Source organism: Pteropus vampyrus, unplaced genomic scaffold (genome assembly GCF_000151845.1).
Source record: "Pteropus vampyrus isolate Shadow unplaced genomic scaffold, Pvam_2.0 Scaffold82, whole genome shotgun sequence".
In the NCBI taxonomy this organism is placed as follows: Eukaryota; Metazoa; Chordata; class Mammalia; order Chiroptera; family Pteropodidae; genus Pteropus; species Pteropus vampyrus.
The window spans coordinates 4,887,457-4,911,519 of NW_011888863.1; the positions used below are offsets into that span (position 1 = coordinate 4,887,457).

Genomic DNA, 24,063 nt, shown 5'->3' on the forward strand with positions numbered 1-24,063 from the left:
TTAGCCTCTGTGTCAGGGCATAGCTGATCTCCCACAAGATTTAAGATAAAAAGTTGAGGTGCCTGGTCCCCTAAAGTAAGAACTATACATGCAAGAAGAAATTTCCAATGATTATCCTTATTTCTCTTATTCTTTTTAATGAATTGTGCCTTCTTTAAGCTATATCTCAAGTCAAGAGTAGTTCCAAAGTCATTCCCCAGCACAGGAGCTTAAGGGGACTAGATTGCAAATGAAGCAAGGATAGATTATGAGGGTTAAGGGAGTGCAAACATGCTTTTCAGGACAGAGGAGACTCCTGAAAACTCTTGTACTTGTCAAAGCAGTCCAGCTTGTTTAATTATTATCTGTCAACAATATTTATGTAAGGAAAGAAAATGATGACATTTCAATTTCATCAGGAGAATGTAAACAAAACCAGGGTTCCTTAAAGCTTGTGTTCCCCTGTAGTGTTTTCCTGTGCAGAGCTGTCTTCTGGCCTCAGCGGTGTTTGTTGCAGCCATCAGGGCAAAAGAAAGGACTGAGAAAAGGGGCCTTTCCTTGCAAACCACAGCACAGATTTAAAACAACTCACTCATGCCCAATTCATTAGTAATCACAGCATGAGTGAGTCGAGTTTTGGTGGAGGAGAGATACTTACAAAAATATTTTCACAATTAGCAATCTGTTTATATACAAATAACTCCCAAATCTTGAGGAAGTAGGTAAACATTCTCATAGTTTCCCAGATAATTCAGTTTTGTAAGACTTTCAGTTTCAGATTATAAAAACACAAATGAAATATATTTCAGATGAACTAGAAGAGTCTTCACTGTAAACCCTTACTAATATTTTTTTCTCAAATACGGTTTGCAGGTTTGCATTCCTCATACATTGACAAGTGTTCGGTTTGGCTGAGAGTCTGAGTTTGTACCGTGTGGGAGAGTAGTAGAAAAGTAGAAGAGGAAAGTGGCGGGATTACAGAAAGTCCTAAATATTATGACATGTGGCCCATATGTGTGTCTGTAATGGATAATCAATTAATTTCTCAGGTGCTCCTAAATTTAGAAGGAGGGTAAAAGAAGAGTAGATGTTGGAAATAGAAGAGAAAAATGATGTGTTATAATATAGTAATAAAAAAGCTTCAAAAGCAATGGGAGGTGGTCAACAGTGTCATATTCTTTACTTCAGAGAAATCAAAGGGAATATGAGCCGAGAGAATCTTCGAAATTCATAGCTGATGATCAAGACAGCAGCTCCACTGGAATGCTGAATAAACAAGTTGTGGAAGGGAAGCACCAAGTGCTAACCATTTTTCTTGCCAATTTGATCAGAGAAAGGAAGGAATTAGGAAAACAACTCTGAGGGTGTAGCTGAACTGAAAAAGTTTCCCTAGGGGTCAGAAGTCTGTGGAATGGGAAGGATCTGAACGCCCAAGAGAGAGCCCAAGATAGTGGATGGGGGAAAGGGAAAAAAATAGAATCAAGAACACATGTAGATTTTACAGTAATGACTACCAAGGCCTAAAATAAAAAAGACTGACAGCACCAAATGTTAGGGTGTGAAGTAAAGGGATCTCTCACCATTGTTGATGGAATAGGAGGTGGTACGATGACTTTGGAGAATTGTTTGGCAGTTTCTTAAAGCATTAAAGATGCATTTACCCATAATTCTACTCCTAGATATTTACCCTAAAGAATGAACATATAAAGACTGAGGTATGAATATTCACAACATGAATATTCAGAATAACTCAAACTTGTAAACAAATCAAGTATCCACCCACAGGAAAATGGATAAACAAATGACAGCATATTTGTACAACGGAATACTACTCAGCAATAAAAAAAAAAAATGTATCATGAAACAACATGGATAAGACTCAAAAATTATGCTAAGCATGTCTACAGCCATGCCACCCTTAACAAGCCCAATCCCATCTGATCTCGGAAGCTAAGCAGGATCGGGCCTGGTTAGTATTTGGATGGGAGACCACCTAGAAAGACCAGGTGCTGTAGGCATAAAAAATAATAATAATAAAAATAAGGGATTGGAAGCTGATAAGGTCCTTGCAATCTGTGAGGTCAACCAAGGGTTGCCTCACCATAAAATAAAATAAAATAAAATAAAAATTACGCTAAGCAAAAATATCAAACACCAAAAAAAGTACATAGTAAATGATCACCTCCAAATGAAGTTCTGAAACAGGCTAAACTAGTTTACAGCAAAAAAAAAAAAAAAAAAAAAAAAACGTTTAATGTAGCGTCTTCAAAGAAGGCAACAGAAATAATGAACAGAACAAATATTTAAAGATATACTCCAAAAAAAAAAAAAAAAAAAAAAAAAAAAATTCTGAACAATGATTGTCTCGGGAGAGGGGAAATTTACTGCACATAACCATGAGGGGTCTTTGTGGGGTGATGGAAGTAATCTCTATGTTGTTTGCGGGGGTAATTTACATGAGTATGTAAAATTGTCGAAACTCGTGACACTGAACACTTAAGATTTGTGCAGTTTTCTGCATATTAATTATACCTCAATTTTTAAAACACATAAGCACAGTTGTGAGCACTAGCCTAATGAAAGAGGCAAGACAATTCTTCCTCCCATGTAAGAGTAAAAGAAAAGTGGACATGCAGGACATTTTGAGGCAGGCAGAATGAAAGCTGCAAAAATTCATCTTGAATTACTTGAATATTCTCAGTAAAAGGAAGGCATGATGTCATCTTCTGGGTGTGTGTATGAGCACTGAGAGGGGAAACAAAGGATTCATATATTAGGAAACAGAAAATATTCGAGAGATATTATAATACCATAAAGGATGAATCTCTAACAGCTCTAACCCCAAGATCTTGTTTTTTCCCACAGTGCTACCTTCGGAGTTTTGTAAGGGTTCCATTCAACTAAGATATGTGTTTTTACCTCCAACACTTGATAGATTGGGTGAGGTTCTAGGGTATACATTCTTGACAGAGGTGAAAATTGCTTCTTGGAGAATGGGTGGTGAAGCAAAAAATCATCATAGATAGTACAATGATTTGTGGTCTCCCAAAGCTAAGCCCTACTTGATAAATCTTTTCTTGAGTATTTAATTGGGGCAGGAGGGAGATTAGGAAAAACATGCTTTAAAGGGCTCCTGTGGTGGAGATGGGAGTGCTCATAAAAAATGGCTGTGAAATACTGGTTTAAGGAAAGCAAAATGCAGGCAATGGGGGTACCTTTTGTTGGGGGATCTGCTCAGGAAAGTGAATGACAGTCAAGGTGTGAAGGAGTTAAGGTGGCATCACATGTATTACCGAAACAGATCAGATAAATTAGAGATGGGATTATAAATTACGAACATAATCTATCCATGAGATTCTAACCACGATAAAGAGCAGGGCCACTAGGAATGAGGGGAACAAACTCATCACAGAAGGTGTGCCAACACCACGGTCTTAAAAGAAGACAACTGAGCACAGAGAAGAACTAGGAGGTGGCAGGTCATAACCATGATCCCGTCATTAGGTCAGTGGGAGTGACAGAGAGGGGGATGGGAAAGGCAGACAGAGGTAAGAGGTTAAGGTCAAAGAAGAACATGTCAGAACTCGGGTACTAAAGAATGAAAAGGTCTGCACAATAAAAAGCCCATGCATGGCCATGTTAGTGAATGGCCAAAGTAGAGCAGAACTGGGGGGGCTCTGAAGCGAAGGCAGCAGAGGAACCAGGTGATTGATGTAATTCTTGAATTCTCTAACGATGACAGCACAGATTGGGAGCAAGGGAAAGTCATTGCTCTGGTGCTCAAGGCCCTGAGGACGATGGGAGAACATACAGAAGACTGTGAGACGGAAGTGATGAGGATGGAGATGGTGTTAATGGGATGATGAATTGGGCTTCTAAAGAGCCGGGGGAAGGAAATCAACAAAGAAATGGGTATGAGTTAGATAAAAATGAGGGAGGAGAAACTGTAATAGGGTTGAGACTAGAGATAAGTAAAGTTGGAGGTAACGTGGATACTAGTAGGTCACCACGGGGTTGGGGTGGCATTTCACTCCAAGGGGAGGATGTAGAACTTACCCAAAGTTGACATCCTAATGCAGAACCTCAAAACATTTTTCTTTATTCAGTGGGCTGGCATTTTGGACTTTTCGGGGCTTCAGTTAAAAAGTAGAAAAAGGGGATACTACTATCTTGAATATATAAATTTTCTCTCTATGAAACAAAAGGGAGTGTGGCTAGTACCAAAGCTATAAGAAAATTTATCACTAACATTTAAATTTATTTAAAAGACAACAGTTATCCTTCTGTGTCCTTTTATTAACTATTCAGTTTTCTAAAAGAAAATAAAATGTATCAAATTCATTTTTTATATAGTTCAATTAGTGGACATTCTATTTCATTTTCATCTGAGTTTTGATTACAAGATTTATTAAAACAACCACATAACTCCTACAACCTCTCTTATGAATGGAAGGTAGTTCTGGCAATGATAGGGAGATATGATATGATTCTTTATGAGATTCTCTTCACGTTCTGTTTCAGTAACAAACATTAGCAACTACTTTACCCAAGTAGCCACAGAAATATTTTCTCATGCCCTGAATTTAAATATTCTATTCTATTCTCTTGAGCCATCAGGGACTCTTGCTTTTTCCATCCATAAAAAGCTTATGCTAATCTTGCCTATTTTCTTTTACATTTTAGGTTCTAAGCAAGGCCAACAATAATTAATATAAACTAAAAATGCTGGCATGGAAAGCTGTTCCTCATCAATCCGTCACAGTGTAAATGTGCTGCACAGAATCATAATAGATTAGCTTAGAATTCCAGTGAAATGGTCTTGAAAGAGGCCAAATATATTTGGATAACACTCAGCGAAGTCTGCCATGAACAGGTCTAAAGCTCTCTGTCATATAATTCTAAGAATTCAAATGAAATTTGCCCTTAGTGCTATAAGACTTCTGAGATGGTCTGACAGAATCACATCTTATTTAGACCTTCTGGCCTGGACAAGACTCACATTTCTCTCAAAGTCAAGGTCATTAATAAAGGTCTGTGCTGTCCAACACAGCCGCTGCTAACCACATATGGCTATTGATCTCTTGAAATATGACTACTCTGAGATGTCCTGTAAATGTAAAACATACGCTGGATTTCAGAGATTAATTATAAAAAAGAATGCACACTATCTCATTAATATTTTTACATGTTCGATTTTCAAATTATTTTTAATATTAATTACATGTTAAAATGATAATATTTTGGATACATTGGGGTTAAATAAAATATTTTATTAAAATTATTTTCACTTTTTTAATGTTTTGAAACATGGCTACCTGAAAATTTTAAATTACAGATTCTGGCTCTTGTGGCATTTCTGTGGGGAAGTGCTGCTCTAGGCTGCATCACAGTTTTGAGGTGAGCCACAAGAGGGCAGTCTAGTGTAGTGATGAAGGGCAAGAGTACTTGTTCAGACAGATAGATCTAGATAGATCTAGATAGTTCAATTCCATCTTCTATTCCTTCGCTAAGGGACCTTGGCACATTACTTCTCCAATCTAAACAGCTCTTATCTAAAGAGATAACTTGGGTTCTTATAATAAGCATTAAGTTCTAGATTACAAAAAAGGGCACAATTTTAAAAAGCTGCCTAAAGAGACATGAATAGGGTATTAATCTTCAATAAATAGTAAAATAGATCAAATCAAACCAAATTTAAAATATTCTTATCTTCTTTCAGCCTTTGACTCATTGCTACTTAGTAGCGCAAATATATTAAGGAAAGCAAAAGGGAAACTCTGAGTTACCTAAATGTGGATTAGCCCTGTTGTTTTCTGGGTTACCTCTTTCTGCTGCTGAGGGATATAATGTAAACAAACTTCACTGTTTTGTAAGAAAAACAGGAAGGACCTTTCTCTCAAAAGGCAATCACATGCCATTAAATTGATAAATATTAAGTAATTTTTGGAAACAAGAGCTATTTGGACAGCATGGGTAATGAAAAATAAGTGTCAGGAATCCAAAGGCAGCGATTCAATCTTAGGTCTGCCATAGCCTAGGCCAAGGTCACATGAGACCTCTGAACTTTGGTTTCCTCATCTGGAAAATGAGAATGAGAATAATAATACCCCTCACAATAGATTGTTTTAAAGATTAAGTTAAATAATGGATATAAAAACATTTATCTGTAAATTGAAAAGTATTACATAAATGTTAGCAATTATGAGTTTTCTTCTACTGGATTCTAAGAATAATGTACACAGATATGGCTACTTTGCTGTCTGGTGTAATGTGAGAGAGCAGAAGGTAAACATTGGTGGCTCTGTACAGGCACTTAATCTCCCAGGACCTTGGTTCCCTTTCTTTTCCCTACCTACTTTAGTCGTTGGGAGGGCCTCATAAAAAAACCAAAGCACTCAGAAAACTACAGTCTTATACAAATGTAAAGCATTGTTGTTGGTTTGGATAATTATCAAGAGTTGACTTTACTGAAAAAGAGAGGAAAAAAACCTACATTAGGCATCCAGGAGTCCCTTCTACCATGAAAAGTAGCCATTGCCATGCTCCAAAAAATATTTCCTTGTGTTTTTAACTCACATGTACTAATTCAGGATAGTAGTTAGTGGCAATCATATGTGAATTGAAAAAAGGTTAGAGTTCATTTCTGTTCAGGTTTTGGCAAGATGAAATTTAAAAGAATCTGTCATTGTTTTTAAGTAGAGCCACATCCACCACAATATATAATTGTAACTACAGGATATAGCATTCCTAACAACCATCGTTCCATATACAGACCATTAAAGCTGGCTTTTTTCGAAAAAAAATGCTCATCTACATCTACACTGAAAAACTTTGACAGGATTTTATCCACATATTAAGTTATTCGGGCCCCAAGTTAGGACATATACAGATGCAATAATGACTTTAAAAAATTAGTCCTTAGAACTTCACATAAAGAAATAAGAGCTGATAAATTTGGTAGAGTAAAATAAAAGCACCCCTTTGACCTCTAACTAGTTATCTACAATAATTAAATTCATTTGCCCCACAACTTTTGATTTGTTCTTATTTTTAAAGAACCAAATGGCTTTCTGCCAATGTTTACTTCTTCATTCTTACTGTTTTTTTATCATTTTCAATTTTTATTAATTTCAACAAATTTGAAAAATTTAGTTTTTGCTGATTTACACTTTTATTTCTTCCATTTTAATTGTACTTTTCTCACATTTATTTATTTCTGTGAAGTATTCCCTTGATTTATCCCAGTATATGGATGAAACCATTAGGGGGATCATTTTATAAACTATGTAAATGTCTAACCAAAGTACTATATACTTGAAACTAATAATAATAAAAAAAGCCATTCCTAAACATAAAACTTCAAACTCAGGATGACACTTAATACAATGTTAGATTGTTCTGTGATTAACTTATCCCAATGCTTCTGTTCAAATGGAATTAGATAAAAACATGCATTAACACACACATTAGGAAAAAGGACTACTATCTATATGAATATGTAAAATTCAAGGAGTAAACAGGAAGGTGAAGAAGACAGATACATCATGATGAGTTACTGAGGCAATTAAGACAATCCTGGTAGGGAGAGGATAAAAGAACAAAGAAAAATATGAGCCTTAAAGGTAACAACAAATGTGCTCTCTAGAAGTTTAGAGATATTCGGTACTGTGTGGATTGTCAGTATCCTAACAAGTACAGGTAAACATATCACAATTTGATTCCAACCACTTTCACCTTTTGATTTTCATTTCTAATGTTTTTCGACCTTTTTAAAAAAAGTTTAGAAGTTAAATTCCAGAACCACCAACATTTTCACTATTATTGCTGTTGCTATCATTGCCAGCACCATCACCAGCATGCCTAGACTTTATATTGATAAAAATACAAGATGCAAAAGTACCTCTTTGTTTTAGTCTTCAGTGACACTAATTGCACTATCAACCTTTCACAGGGCAGTGAAGGAAAAGCCAGCACCAGCGATTATGCCAGGGAGGTCTTCCTAAGAGCAAGAGTTACTCTAATCATTATTAATTCCGGGTATGCCTCACTTGGTTTCTTACCTAGAGTACAAACTGGGCATGCGTTGTGGTTATGTCATTTAGTTACACCTTTAGAGCAGATTGCTTTTACTAGACTGGAGCGTTCCCCAAGTATATTCATGATATATTTGGGAAAAAATTGACTTGAGAAATGCCGTATTCCATATTCGCCTCTTCAAGATTCACAGGGCATTTAGCACACAGAAATTCTTGCAATAAAGAAACTATCTTTAACTTTAGTCAGCATTTCCTAAGTTTATTTGACCATGTAATCCTTCCTTAGTCCCACCCCTCCCCAATCTATGAAGATCTCCTAGAACTAATACTTCCATAATGACACTCTGGAAAATACTCTTTTTGACTGATAAGGGGATAGAATTAATTCAAATGAATATTACATCTCTCCAAAGCTTGAAATCCCTAATTATTGCACTCTTAGAAGAGGAGACAACAGCACAACCAAGTAAGTGTTGAGAAAGAAAAGACTTCTTGAAATTATGAGACCACCTGATCGAAGGTACATGTTCTACTTACTTAAGGAGATTCCCAAGATTGAAAAGAGCCCGGTTGTGCTGTGGATTTAGCTGGAGAGCCCTCTGATAGTACATCTTTGCCTCTGCTGTGTTTCTTGTCAGTGTTCCAAGGTTGTTCAGGGCACTTGCATGGCGTGGATACAATCTGAAAAATTAGGAGTATTAAGCCATGATTGTTCAAAAACTTCTACGTTGGGCATAATTTGCTTGTTCTCTATCCCTCTTCCCCAGCTATGCCACAACCAAAATGAAACACTCAATTCTTCCTTTATTTTAATGGTACTTCTATGTCAAATCTTTTTTTTTTTATCTAGTTTTATTGAGATATAATTTATATAAGTTGTATGTCACTGAATAAGTTTAAGATATGCAACATAAAGATCTTACATACATACATTGTGAAATGCTTGCCACAAGAAGTTCAGTTAACACCCATCATTCATATAGATTGAAAAATGTTTTTTTCCTGTGATAAGTACTCTTAGATCCACTTAATGACTCTCATATACACCATACACCAGTGGCAGCTATAGTCATCATGTGGTGTATCACATCCCTAGTATTTATTTATCTTATAACTGGAAGCTTGTAACTTTTGGCCACCTTTATCCAATGATTCAGCACTGGTAACCATAAATTTGATCTCTTTTTCTATGATTTTTTTCTTCTTCTTTTTTTTTTTTTAGATTCAACACATCAGTGAAATCATACAGTATAGTTAAGGTCTCACTTAGTGTTGTCAGTAGGTTCTGTGACTTAAGTGAAACGAGTATAATGAAAGCAATTTTACCAAAGGTTAATTGCCATAAACAACAGCAAAAGGACATTGAATAAAATTATCTTATTCGAGGGCCTGCAGTATTTGTCTTCCTCTGTCTGACTCATTTCATTTAGCAATGAAAGGCCTATCTACGTTGTCATAAATAGCAGGATTTCCTTCTTTTTTATGGCTAAATAATATTCCAGTGTATATATATACTTTTTTATACATGTCTTCTGTTTCTAGGTCTTGGCTTTGTAAATAACACGGCTATGAAAATGGGGCTGCAGATATCCCTTCAACATAATATTTTCATTTCCTTGAGATATATTCCGAGAATTGACATTGCTGAATTATATGATAGCTCTATTTTTAACTTTTCTGAGGAACTTTCATACTGTTTCCCATAGTGGGTCCCCCAATTTACACTCCAACAGTACACAATGGTTCCCTTTTCTTTACATCCTCACCAACACTTGTTATTTCTTGTTTTTTGGTTTTTGGTTTTTGTTTTTAAGAATAGCCATTTGAATAGGTACAAGTTGATATTTCATTGTGGTTTTGATTTTCCATGATGATTAATGATGTCGAATATCTTTTCATGTACCTTTTGGCCATCTGTGTGTCTTCTTTGGAAAAATGTCTATTCAGATCCTCTGCCCATTTTTTAATTGGATTTTTTTTTGTTCTTGAGTTGTATGAATACTTTATATATTTTGGATATTAACTCCTTATCAGATATAGGACTTACAAATATTTTCTTCCATTCTGTAGGTTTCTTTTTCCTTTTATCAATGGTTTCCTTTGTTGTGCAGAAATTTTTTGGTTTGGTATAGTCCCACTTATTTATTTTTGCTTGTTACCTTTGCTTCTGGAGTCAGATCCAAAAAATCATCACTGAGAACACTGTTAATGAGCTTACGGCCTACATTTTCTTCTAGTTTTATGGTTTCAGGTCTTATATTTTCTAATCCATTTTGAGTTAATTTCTGTATGTAGTATATGATAATAGTTCAGTCTCATTCTTTTGCATGTGGCTGTCCAATTTTCCCAACACCACTAATTGAATAGAAAGTCTTTTACCCATTAAATATTCTTGGCTCCTTCAGGGTAAGTTAATTTACATATGTGTGTGGGTTTCTTTCTGGGATCTCTATTTTGTTCAATTGATCAATGTGCTTTTTTATAACAATACCATACTGTTTTGATTACTATAGCTTTATAATACAGCATGAAATCAGGGAGCATGATACCTCCAGCTTTGTTCTTCTTTCTTATGTCAAATCTTTGGTCAACTATTTTTGCAGCTGTACGCATATAAATAAGGCAAGAAAGCACATATTTGTCACTTAGTGGTATAAGTAATTCCCAAATAGTACAAAAATAAATAGCATATGAATCTATCAGGATTAAATAAATTTTAGTCCTTTGGAGCCTGTAATTACTTTCAATTTCCTTTGTTAGAAAATCCTCATTGCCTCAGGTGCTGAGTTTCTGGCCTGGTGAGACTGCTGCTCAGCTGCTGCCTCTACAGTGCCCACTATTTTCACAAGATGCTGGGAGTTCCTTGGATGAGGGATCTTCATAAACATGCTTAGACGGGAGCATCAGTTAGGCCACTATTATTAAGAAAAAGATGATACATAATGTCTCCCCAGAATAACAAACTTTATGTCTCATATGGCTCTACAGCTTGACTCTCTTTTTTCTATTTTATCTGATCTCCCCCTCCTACTATAATTTAGTACCACCTGGCTTCATATAGTTCTCAGAATGAAAATCTTGACAAACACTTAAAAATCGAAAATGAAATAATGCACAACAAAGTGAAAATAATGTTCCTAATGTTCAAAAATAAATGTAAAGGGCTGGATATCAGTAAATCAAATCTGTACCGATTCAAGAAGGAAGGGACTTGGTTTACTTCCTTAACTCAAAACTATAAAGAAGGCAGATCAGCACAACTACATAGTTTAGCTGCTCCTGCTACATTTAGAGTGAACATATTTAGGAATATAAGAGGTTCACTCCATCTCTGTCATCCAGAGTACTTTGAATAAGCCTGTGGAACTGGCTTTTAAGGCAGAAGAGCCAAGATAATGCCCAAGTAATAAAAATAGAAATTGTGCTTGTCAAGTTTCTTGACAACAAAATGCCATGCTCCCTCCTCCTATTCTGTACCTTCAAAGAAAATCAGTTTCATTTGGGGACAGAAGGAGTTGCTATTAAAAGGCCGAAAAGACAAGTTGCATAACTTTTTGTTTTAAATCTTTGCTTAACCCAGAGTTTCCTAAGTTTATTTGACCATGTAATCTCCTTTCCCTACTCTCTTACTGCATAGCTATGAACATCCCTCAGAACTAGTATTTTTAATAAGACATTCGGAGTAATGCTCCTCTTGACTGACAAGGAATATAATCAATTCAGATGAATGTTACATCCTGGTAAAGCTTAAAAAGCTCTAATTATTCACAATGGATTTGGAGGCTGTAGGGAAAGATACATTGTGACAAGAAATTAGGGAAAAGAAAATACACCAAGCCAGACAAGTGCTGATGTTTGCTTCTCTCTGGTCACTTTTAATTAGCAAAGACAACTTGAGGGTCCTGGTTCTAGCCCCTTAACACTTAATCTTACAATTAGTGAGGACACTAAGTCCTCAGCTTTCCAAGATGTCACTACAGGCTATCAGAGCTATGGTGAGAGACCAAAAAAAAAAAAAAAAAATGCTCTTGTATCTGCCTATTCACTCCATGCCTCAAAAAGTCTCCTGGGAAGTTTGTGTCTAAGAATTACTTTAGAAGTAGTTACAAACAGCATGTCACAGCTAAGACTCAAATTGTTCTAAAAGAACTTTTTGTTGTTGTTGTTGTTGAGCAAAGCTGATTTCCAAATAATTTAAGGGTGTCCAGTGAACCTGGTGAGAGCAAGTCTCATTGTTTCTCTGATGACAAACAGTAATAAAAAGCATCCTGGGACATCTGCCTTCTCAGAAAAGGTGTTTTCTTAAAACTTGATCCTTTTCTTATAGCTTTAGTCTTTGGAGCCCTCAAAATAAATGTCTAAGATGAAAGCACAAACAATGGACAAGGAGCATCTAAGGTCAATAAGAACTTCCACAATGGGCTCACCTATACGTTAAAGTTCCTGGCGGGGAGCTGCACCTGGTTGTAGATTCAGTAAATAGTCACTGGTTATCTGATTAGGTTCACCTTATCACCAAGCAGCTGTCCCTTTCCAGCTGGTTTTCAGTCCAACTTTTTGGACTTTATATATTCACTCATGATCCCACTGCCATTTAAATGAACGGCATGTACTTTAAAAGTTCACCAAAAGTCTCCGTCCCCTTCTCCTTTCCCCCTCTCCCCTCCCTTATTCTCTCAAATCAGAATGTAAATCCATACTGAACTCTCAAAAACAGAAATAAGTACTGAGAAGAGAAGTAAAGCAAAACAAACATAAGCATGGTGAGGGAGAAGGCCTTTAATATGCCTTGTGCTCCAAGGCTGCGGAACCACGAAGCTCCCTGGCCAGCTACAGTCAGAAAAGAGGCTCTGTGTTAATTAAACAGAGTCCCACCCCTTCTAGGAAGGAGACTGCTGGCATTTACGGTTACTTACTGAATCTATAACCAGGCACAGCTCTCCCTCCACCTGGTAAATAAATAGATGCTGTTTATTCCTGGTAATAGTAAAGGTCTGCTGGCAACATCCTCTCTCACTGGTTATCTGATTAGGTTCTCCTAATTGCGAGTAAGCATTGCATTATTTATGAAACAAAGCTGAATTTCATTAAAAGAATTCTTCGACATCCAGGTCAGGAAAAAACATCATTTTTATTTTTATATAGATTAGATATCTTCTTAAAAGTTACTCTTCTCTTGCATACTGAACACCTATGCAAGAACAAAACTCATTTTGTGTGTTTACTTTTTAAAATAAATTTATGTTTGAATTAGCTTGGGTCTAAGTCAATTCTGAGGTCTCCGGGAGAGAAATTTTCTACTGGAAAGATGAATAATTTAAGAGATATCTATGTTGCTACATCAATTGTCAGAATAAATTAAGCCCATCTTGACTCTGACTTCTACAGGTATGTTTTAAAGTTCTGTTAGTGATTATTCCCTTCCCCATAAAAAATAAAAATTAAAAATAAAATAAAATAAACCTCAACAAAAGTTTCTCTGAACTGGAGCAGAATGGTGATTGTCAAACCTACTTTTTAAAGACAAATGTGAACAATCACTGGATTTTCTTTGTCATGGTTTTATTCAACATTCGCTTTGTTCACTGGGGTTCTCTTGCTATTTATTATTATTTTGATGAGTTAAAAATTTAAAACTCATTATAGAGAAAATGTGTTATATTGTCTAATAGTTCTGGGGTATAAGGAATTTTACTTTTTCTCTTTAAAAATGAAATCTAAGTACAGAGATACAGTTCCGTGAGCAGAAGAGAATTTTTTTTTCAAATATTGAATAATTTACATTCCTGATAAGCACACATCCATTTGAGCATTTAAAGTGTTCTTAATTTTTATCTACTGCATTTCTTTAAGCAGAATTAATGAAGTAGGTAGTTAAGAATATTATTATTCCCCTCCATTCCCAGTCATCTTATCTGGGAAGAATGAACATCAACATGTTAACAGGAAGTAGTCACTGAAAGAAACGGTAGACTAAGTGCAAAGCAGAAGACAGGAACAGAAGAAAATGGGTCTTAAAGGACCTAGGACATATCCATGATACTTCACATTTTAGAGGGCTTTTTCAAACATTATTTCAATTAACTCTGCTAATTCATCAAATAGAACTATTATACTGTTTTATAGTTGAGAAAAGAGAGGTTGGGAGAAATTAAGTAAATAATAGCTTACTAAAAAACAAAGAAGTATCTCAGAAGCACTTATGTTCTTAAGTGTTAAGAAGGCAATGGTTCCTGTAAATTTATTTTCCCAAACAACACAAGTCAAATAAATACAAATTAATACAAATTAGCAAATAAATACAAATTAGCACTTCCATTTAGAATAATTTCTCCTTTATTTGCAACCAATCCATTCAGCTGTGATCTTATACGTAGGAACTGGTTCTCAGTGACAGAAGTAAAATAAACTCAAGAAACACAGTTATTGAGATTCTTTCTCACTGAAAAAAATTGTCTCCTGCCAAACAAAATAATCATAGTATCTCTGATAAGCACAGTACTATGAAAAGCAATCTAGAATCAACAACACTCAGCAAGTGTATAAGATGTATATACCTGCTTTCTGATTACTGCTCTCAAGCTCTGACCATAACTACAGGTCCAGAGACATAAAATGTGTGTATGACCATGACCAAAGTTTGATTTTATGTTTCCTTTCAGTCATTGACTTTAAATTCTACAATCCGTTCAAAAGTTAAGGATGCTGTTAATTTTTCATCATTTGAGTACCTTTAAAGGCATTTCATTGTTTTGAGTAATATTGCATCATATTTTCCAGTTTGCAATTTCCTTTCAGAATATACACACTGATTTATTTGTCTAATTCTCATTCCACACATTAATTTATTGGGGGTTAACTATGCTAACCCCCAATAAATTAATGTTTATTTTCTGTTTCCTGTTGAGAAAAATAAAGAGTCCAGAAGAAAAACATGACTGGGAAAAAAATTCATCTATAAAACTTGAATTCAATGGACTAAAAAATACCCAAGTAAACTTCATTTTAGGAGTCGGCAGCATATTTTCACCCACAATTAGCCTCTGGCTTTTTTAAGTGCTTGGTTCCTTCATGTTATAAAATTCGAATCATCATGTCACTAAATTGCACCTGGGTGACATTGATTATTTATTGGTCTGCTTCTTTATTTGATATTGCCATTAACACTCAGCAAATGTCTTGCCAGTCCCTTTTGGAATGTACTCCTTTCCATCCATTACAGATAGCCTTGGAAAAAAAGCTCAAATACAATTTAGGGAAATGTGACACACTCTTCATGAAAGGCCAACTGAATTATCTGACTCTCACAATGGAGGGCCTCCAGCATTGATCCAGAAGGACTCCGCCCATGTGATTTTCTAAGACAATTTGGAGTAAAGCCATGCCCTCTGATGCCCTCAGGAAATGAGTCATTTTAAATGGTTGAAATTTTCCCGATCCCTGAGAATTTACCTCCAGAGTTTGGAGAATGTATTGAATTAAATACTCCTCTGCTCTTTTAAGTAGAAAATGATGAACATAATTTAACCTTTCCCAGAGGCTTGGGTGATTATGGTGAACTTGGGTTTTTGTGGCAGATGAATGGGAATTGCGTTGGTGCAATGGAAAAATAACTGTATGTGGATCCATAAGTCATGGGTGACTTTCTAGCTGTGTGATCTTGAATGTACGTCTGTGCTTTAGTTTGCTTTCTCTATAACAATAAGGTCAATAACATATTGATCTCTGTGAGAACAAATCAGCTTCTATATAAACAAATGAGATGGTGGGTGTTTTTATACCGGTTGCCCTGCATACGTTTAATGTTTTGGGGTCAACTGCAGGACCTCTGGGTAGTTTTACTTGGCTCCCTCCATAGCCCTAATAAACCCATACCAGACTGAGGCTGCCAGCTCTCTTTCTCTCATATGGATTACTTATCCTCCAAAAAAGTCATTCTCTTCACTGCTGTTCATGGCCTTTGACTTGCTCCCATCAGTCAAAACAGCATCCATTATTTCTTCATCACTAACCCAGTCATCTTGTATCCATCTGTTTCTCCCATAACATGGGTTCTCAGATGTGAAGGACGTGTGACTCTTTCCATTTTAAGAATGTAGGAATGTTCTTTGTCAAGCCCTCACTGCAAAGCCTGTCAATCCTTCATCATCTGAAGCAAATGATCCCCACAGGCACCAGAGCAATTTCCTCCAAGCCTTTCTGATATGCTCAACACCAAATGGAATTCCAGACATGTGCATTTTCAAAGCTACATTCAAGGTTATAAGGAGATTCAAAGTCCTGTGTGACAGATCAGTGTGCTGCTCGTGGAATCCTTATTCACATAACAGTTGTAGCACAAACAGTACTCTGGTCATTGGATCAATTTAGAAAAAAGATAGTGGTGGGCAGGAAAAATATGTCCATGTTCCTAATCAATAACTACCAATCAAGGAGATCACAAGGAGTGGGGAAGGAAGGGGTTACATTTCCCCAATAGGCTCTGACATGTAATGGACAGGAGCTGGGGGCATTAACCATCTTGCAATGCACAGGACAGTCCTGCATAATGAAGAGTTGTTTCACCTAAATTGTTGACAACTCCCCCAATGAGAAACACTGCTTGTCCTTAGGAGTTGTCCTCCACCTCTAAGGGGCCTGTGATAGAGATTTTATGCTTATATTAATTCAGTCTTTCTTTCAACAAACATTTCTTGAGCACCTACAATGTGCGGGCATTCTGCTAAGGGCCTACAGCAGAGGTAAGTATATTAGAAGGTGATCAATGCAGTGGAGAAAAATGAAGCAAAGAAGGGAAACAGAGTATTTGGGGGTGGCTGCACTTTTAAGTAGGGTGACCAAGGAAGGCCTCATGAACAAGATGACATTATGCGACAAGTACTAGAGGAAGGGAGGGAGGCAGCCATTTAGAGAAGGGAAGTGTTCTGGGAAGAGGGAATGACAAATACAGAGTCCTTGAAGCAGGAATGTAATGTGACTGGTGTGTGCCTGGAGCCCTGTGCGGCTGGAGTTGAGTGAACAGGAACAGGAGTAGGGGGTGAGAAGTAAGGGGGCCAAACAGGGCAGGGAGTAGAGACTGCTAAGCAGCTTTGGGTTTCACTGTGAATGAGCTTGGGAGTCAGCAGAGTGCTCTGAGCAGATTGTTACCAGTGGAACATCCTTCTGGCTGCTGTGCTGAGAATAGACCAAAGGGGAATGTAGGGATAAAGAGGTGAAAATGGGGGGACCAGAGAATACTGCAGTAATCTAGGTAAGAGATGATGGGCACTGGAGGTGGAGAGAAGCGGTCATATTGTGGATATATTAATAACATTTACTGAGTTTCCCATTGCCAGGCATTTAGACATTGCTTTAAGCCTTTTGCATATATTATCTTGTAATATTTTAACCCTGAGATAATACCACTATTCTCATTTTAACAGAAAATCTAAATGATATTATGTTAAAACGGTCATGTTTACTTACATAAGAAATCATAAATTAAGCCAGTGTAGTGGATGTTGTCTTAGACCACCTAAATTCCCTGTTCAGGTCTAAGGCTCTTGTTCCTCAAGCTGCTAATAGTTCACCGCCAAGTTCTCTGGGCATTGCTCTCAGCCTCAGAGAATTGCCTCACTCAAGGCAACCCCTCCCTGCCTGAGGGCAGTGATTAGTTGATAAAAGGGCATAGAGGTTCTATCTCTTGCCTCCTTTCAGGACAGCTGTGAGGGGCCACCCAGAGCACCTGTGGGGTCAGCTGAAGCCTGCATACACCTCAACCTCTCTCTCTGCACATCTTGCTTCCCTGGCTTCCTTTCCTGGTATTTCAGAGAGCACTCTTTAATGAACTTCCAGGCTGCAAATCTCTACCTTCGATTCTGTTTCCTGGGGAACCACAGAGAATTTTTGAAGTGAAAGAGTGATGTAAGGCAGAAAAAAAGAGAGCGCAAAACATTTTGGAATATAAGGTATGAACGTTTCATTTGGAAATTTAGTGCAAAAGTGTGTCTACGATGTGACTAAAATTCTATACTTTTTTCTAAATGAAATGTTTAATTTCTTAAATTTAATGGTTAAAACTGGGAGACTTAATTAACACAGCATATATATATATAGCGAGACTATAATTTCATCAATAAGAAGAAACAAAAAAAATTTCAAGTGTCTACTTATAATAGCAGAAAGCATATTTATTTATTTATAAACAAAAGTACCACACCAGCAGAAAAATCCGTCTCTACTTGTTAAACCTGGCTAACAAATGGTATTGGAATTTTAATTCTTTCCAGAAATACATGGCAGCTGGTATCCAAGGCCACCTGTAGTCATGAGAGTTATTTAAAATGTGTATTCAAAATAGGCTGTGTAGAGAAGGACTTTTTAAATAAATCCCGATTTTTAAAAATGTTCAAACTCCACCAGTTTTATAGAAACATTTTTCAAAGGAATACTAATAAAGTAATCTTACTGATATACTCAGGACCTCGATAAACAGTGGGTTAATCAGACATGGTTAGATTTCCTTATACTCTAATGATATGGCATTTCTTCAATACTCATTCTTTTATTACTTCCTTTTTAACACATACACTTATTATAGTCTAATGGAATCTCCTCACAGAGTTCCACTTATCCACATAGGAAGGAATACAAAGAATGATACCAACGGGGACTATTATCACGACAAGTCTCTATTTTATGCATTATAAAATTCCAGTCAGAAAGATTTTAGTTCTATCTTTTTCCATGTGTTAGCCAATTAAAAAGCAAGTAGAGATTTCTTTTGTACATCAAAAGCACATTCCTCTTCATATTTGTACAGTACGAGCAGTAAAGGCACTCTTTTCAGGGGGGGGAAAAAGGCATATTCCCTCCCTTCTAATTATGCTCATAGACAAGAGCCTGGTCGGGGACTTCGCTCTCTTTTGAATACAGTTTTCTTTCCCTTAAAATTTTCTGCTTAAAACATCTATAACATATCTTAGGAGTAGACCAGGCCTCTCTCTCTCTAAGGGTCCATGACTGCCCGAGCACACTTGAGTACCCCAGAGCAAGGTAATATATCTCCTGCGTGGCAGGATTATGGGAAGGGGCAAGTCTTAGATGATTTACTGCGTATTTCCTGTTGAAAGCACACTTGTGAAAAGAAAATAGCTGTCTGGGTGACTGAGGATCACAGACCTTTAATCAGGATGGAATCTGCACATGGCTGAAATCCAAGAACCTGGGACACATCAGCAAATTTGGGTGTGGCAGGGGATTTTTATAGCAGGGTGGGAGAGAGGGGGCATCTAAGTGAACAAATGTTCAGCGGAATATGGGACAATTTGCTGCTGACAATGGAGAAACCTTCTTGACCCACATGGACAAAGGCAAACTCTACTCACATTCCCGAGTACAGGGTTCTTGATGACCAGCTCATTTTAGCCAACCAGTAACTGAGTCATACAGGGAATTTAACTATAAGATGAAAAAGTAGATTCTATGACTCTATCACCTATAGTGAAAACTCTTTTAAAACAGTCTCTAATTTTGTCATCAGATTTCCAGATACTCCCTATTCTCTATAAAACATATTGGTGAATATCCACAACTTAACATACTTTTTCTGTAAGCCTGGGCCCTTTCGCCTCCCTGGGTTGAGTTGCATGACTGTTACGAGTCTGTTCTGTCTAATAACAAACTTATCCTAGTTGCGGCTTTTATTGTTATTGCACAATAAAATAAAATATTTTGCAAACTGATAAAATAGATATATAAGAGAGTTGTTATTTCTATGAAAATTAAGCAAATATTCCGGAAATACTTAAAAAAGGGAAGTTGCTCAAAAAATTGTCATTGAATGAGATGTGAGATCGTTGTTAAAGACTAGAAGAGAAAATCAGAAAAATCTCAAAACCTTTAAATTTTTATTCTACTTTAAAATATCATAACTGATCATCATATAAATGAATTATGGATATGGGTTTGCAGATTCTAATCAGTAGACTCTTACTCAATAGAAAGGACTTGGTTTGACATCAGAAGACTGTTGAGTGGATATACACATGAAATTTTAGGGTACAATAAAACATTCAAGAGTGTGCATGATTTGCTTTATAACTCCACTTTTAAATGACTTTTTAAGCTAATCAACGAACCACTGGCCAAGTACACATTTAGTGTCTTCCATACTTTATACAGGCAGGGAGACTATGTCTCCATTTGGATTTATGGGATGAGGCATTTAGTGGGCAAGCTTATGCAGAAAGAGCTGAGATACTGGGTGGTCTCTAGACTTTCTACTCCCATCTTGTGAGGTAGAATGGTAGAAACCCTCCCCAGGGTAACTCAATGGTCAGGAAGCTTTTGGAGGCATACGGCAGATCAAACAGTGGTCTTTTGATTCTCCAACATACAGAATCCCAACCTTTATAGAACCTAGAACCTGGAATAACTATAAACATGAGAGCTGCCATTCACAGCAAAGCAAAGCTGAAGTGTTTGCTGAGGATTTAAGGAAAGAGTTCTAACATTTTTCTTTGAGGATCTGGGTCTTAATCTGAATCTACATCCTCAGCTGCAGCATTTTCCAGTGGGAGATTTCCCCTGTACTACAGAAACATAATAAATGAGGTACACCAAAAGAGAGACGAAACCAGTGGTACTTCTATGCTATTCAAAAAATAGAATGAAGTTTAAAAGAAGCGGAATATTCATGTCATATACAATTACCAATTTAATATAGTGTCATCTTTAAAAATGTAAGCCAGCAAAATTGATATAGCTATAACCCTAAAGACTAATTTCACCATTGCCTTTGGGAACTATACAGTCATTACAGTAAGAATGGATAATTTGGGGGACTGATTTCAGATAATATCTCCTTTAACCCCGCATTTCCCTAATCATCCTCTTTCTTGCTGTGTGCAAACAGGGGAAACATCAGATACACTAAAGTTGAAACAGGGGTGGAGCAGTTGGGAGGGGGAGGAATTCCTGTCTTAGCAACTTCCGTGAAGAAATAGCAATATCAAAATAAGGGCACTCTTCCAGTCACCTAGGGAAAATAATCATTTAAATGATGAATAGTCACGGTATTTTCCTTTTCTCTCTAATACAGGGTGACAATTTATTTAAATAAGAAAAAAATACCCACATCTGTTGAAAATTCACCGCAGAGGTATCTGCACAAAAATGATGATACTTTAAATCAGAAGTATTTTCAGCCTGGTCTGAGAGAATAAAATATTTCACTAATCGTTATGCAATATATTTATAGCTTTAGCTGTTTTTCTCCTATTTCTTAAAGGACATGTTTCTTCCAGAAGCAAAGTTGCTGAAGCAAACATTTGTTTTTATTGTTTCAAGGTAAAAAAGCAGAAGTACCCAACTAGCTACTATAATTCGGTAAAATCATCTGCCAGAGAATTTTGCTTAATTTGCATCTTTGCCTTGAGCTGTGCCTTAGGGTCTACCATATTTTGTGTGTATGTGTGAACTTGAGAGAAAATAAGAGTCTGTTAGAATAAAACAAATTTAAGAAGATACCGATACATTTCCTTCCAACAATAGTTTTTCATATTAATTTACTGCTCTTTTCCTCCCTTCAAGAATGCCACCTATTCTACTTGGAGATGTATTAATGAAGATGCTAAAAAATTATAACAGTACAAAAGGTACAGGATGAAAAGAAAGTCTTCTGTCCCAGATCTCAGCTTTCCATCTTCCTCCACCAGAGGCAACTACTGTTACCAGTTTCTTATATATGTTCCCAGATATATTCTATATGCAAGTATATATCCTTTTAAAATCATCACAACAGTGAAGGGGAATATAATATAAACATTGTTTGGCATTTTATCTTCTCCAAAAAAAGAAAAGAATGCCACCTAAAATTATGAAACATTGTTAAAGCCAAAACACAATTTATGTGTATCTGTGAAAGAATGACTTTTTAAAAATGATATTTCCTCATTGCAAAAGTTATATGTGTTCTTTGTGGAACATCTGGAGCACAAAAGAAGTACAAGGAAAAAAAAAAACATTAAACCATAATCTCACCAACCAGAGATAAGCACTGTAAACATTTTAGAAAACTGCCTTCTAGTGAAAGAATATAATTCTTTTTAATCTTAAAACTGATCTTCTATTCCTTAATAAAAACCTCTATTCCTCAATAAAAAGCTTTGTTACAAATATTCTTCTAGAAGTTACATTTCTTGTAATCTTTGGAAAAGTATTTGATAGTTAACTTGATGTGACAGTTGAAAATTTTTGCCATACTGAATATTAAGTAACAGGCCCTAAAAGATTTTGACTGGTGAACAATACACTTGCATAGAACACTGCTCAAAAGGATAACTTTAAAAATCAGGTCAGTTGCTTTAAGAATAACAATTTCAAACTAAGCTTTGAGACCATCCTAATTGGTGCTTCAGGAAAATATATGATTTATTTGGTTTATATATTTTAAGCATGTCCTAAAGTGGAACAGTGTCAGATAATTCAAACAAATGTGGGCCAGTCTTTGGAGGCATGAAAAGTTCTTCAGAAAGCTTCTATGAGCCTCAAAGTATTTAATAAAGGAGAGGACTCACCTTGCTTTATTTTGCCCACATTTGGAGATTCCAAGGCTGTGTTTAGTTTTCATGCATCCACATGTTCCAGGTTAAATATGTTTGTTATCTGGGACCTTTTAGAGAAGAGCATCTTGAAAGTCAAAGTTACTGTTTAAAAGAGTACCTAAGAGCAATAAAGGCTGCCAGTGGCAACGGAGAACTGGAATTTTTAGTTTCTTTTAAAGTCATATCTAAAGCCATGTTTAGTATACTGTCTTCTAGTGAATGAGTACAAGGAAAGTGTCAGGGCTGTTTATATATAAAAATATGCATGTACATACACACCCTCCTTACTAATATATTCCCAACATTGTAATTGGTGTTTTTTTCATTTTCTTTCTATTTAATACAACTGTCAAGGTATTTCATTTCTATGTTCAAATGTCTTAATATAAATCCTTTCAGACAGTGGGAAGCTTAGAGTGGGAACAATTCACTGGATTAAATATCCTGAGAACTTACAAGTATATGTTTGACAACCAACTCCTGTTTGCCTGCATATGTATGTATTCAATTGAGTGTCACTTCACTTTGTGACATGTAGTGGTAGAAACTTTTACAAGAAAACACCAAGAGTTAGAAGCAAGGTACAGTTACCACACTTAAAACAAACTTGAACACTGAGTCATAAGACTTGGAGTCTAAGATCTATACCACCTCCAAGGAGATGTTAGTTGTCACAAGAAACAAACAAATCCCCCAAAATACTGGGAGGAGTAAAATAGACCAGGACCTGAAGAGCCCAGGAGCTACGTATGGTGTATGGTGCTTACTTGAGGGCAGTTCTGTAGTGGTAGATCGCTTCCCTGTTCCGACCTTGATCCTTCAGGAAATTGGCGTAGTTGTAGTGAACCTTCGCATTGTGGGGCAAAGTTTGGACTCCAGATCTAAAATTAATAAATTAAAAAAAAAGTAAGCAACAAAGAGTAGTGCTTAGGAATGTTCTCAGTTTCCTTTACATTTTATTCAGTTTCATGACCCTGCATTTGAAATGTCCCTTGCATCTGTCTAAGCCAAGTCTTCCAAAATTTGTGGATTATATGAGTTACTAAACACGCTTCTGTGAAAAACAATGAAGGCAATGCACAGCTGTGCACAACTTAACACACATGCTACCTGCATGAGAAGCAGAGGTGACAGGATGTGGTGATAGATGATTCTTTGGAGAACAGCGCTGCACGCTCAGGTTAATTAAATTTTTTCCTTCCTTGCTTCTTTTATTCACTTATAGCCTGCCTTTAAAAAAAATGACATTGTCTACAAAAATTAATCATTACAGGAGAGGTGATTGGAGACTGGCCTTCCTACTGTTTTATTGCCAATTAACGTATCCCATGGACTAAGCCTGGGCTAATTTAAAAAATAATAATAATAATAAATGTGGGTATAATTATTCTATAGGTTGCAGATAAGGAAATGAAGTTTTGCTCAGAAAAGTTTAAAAACCTTGCTTATATGGTCACTCGTTA

General features: G+C 36.3%; 1 protein-coding gene and 1 pseudogene across 1 annotated transcript in view; one reads left to right on the forward strand and one right to left on the reverse strand.

The window, feature by feature from the left end:
- The window catches only part of TMTC1 (transmembrane and tetratricopeptide repeat containing 1), a 244,594-nt gene that overhangs the window by 40,176 nt on the left and 180,355 nt on the right, over window positions 1-24,063 (reverse strand). The window contains exons 11-12 of the mRNA XM_011363119.2: window positions 23,368-23,481; window positions 8,553-8,696 (exon numbers count right to left, since the gene is read on the reverse strand). Of these exons, the coding sequence (XP_011361421.2) occupies window positions 8,553-8,696; window positions 23,368-23,481 (258 nt within the window). The remainder of the gene's footprint in view (window positions 1-8,552; window positions 8,697-23,367; window positions 23,482-24,063) is intronic.
- On the forward strand, window positions 1,879-1,997 carry LOC111741856 (annotated as a pseudogene).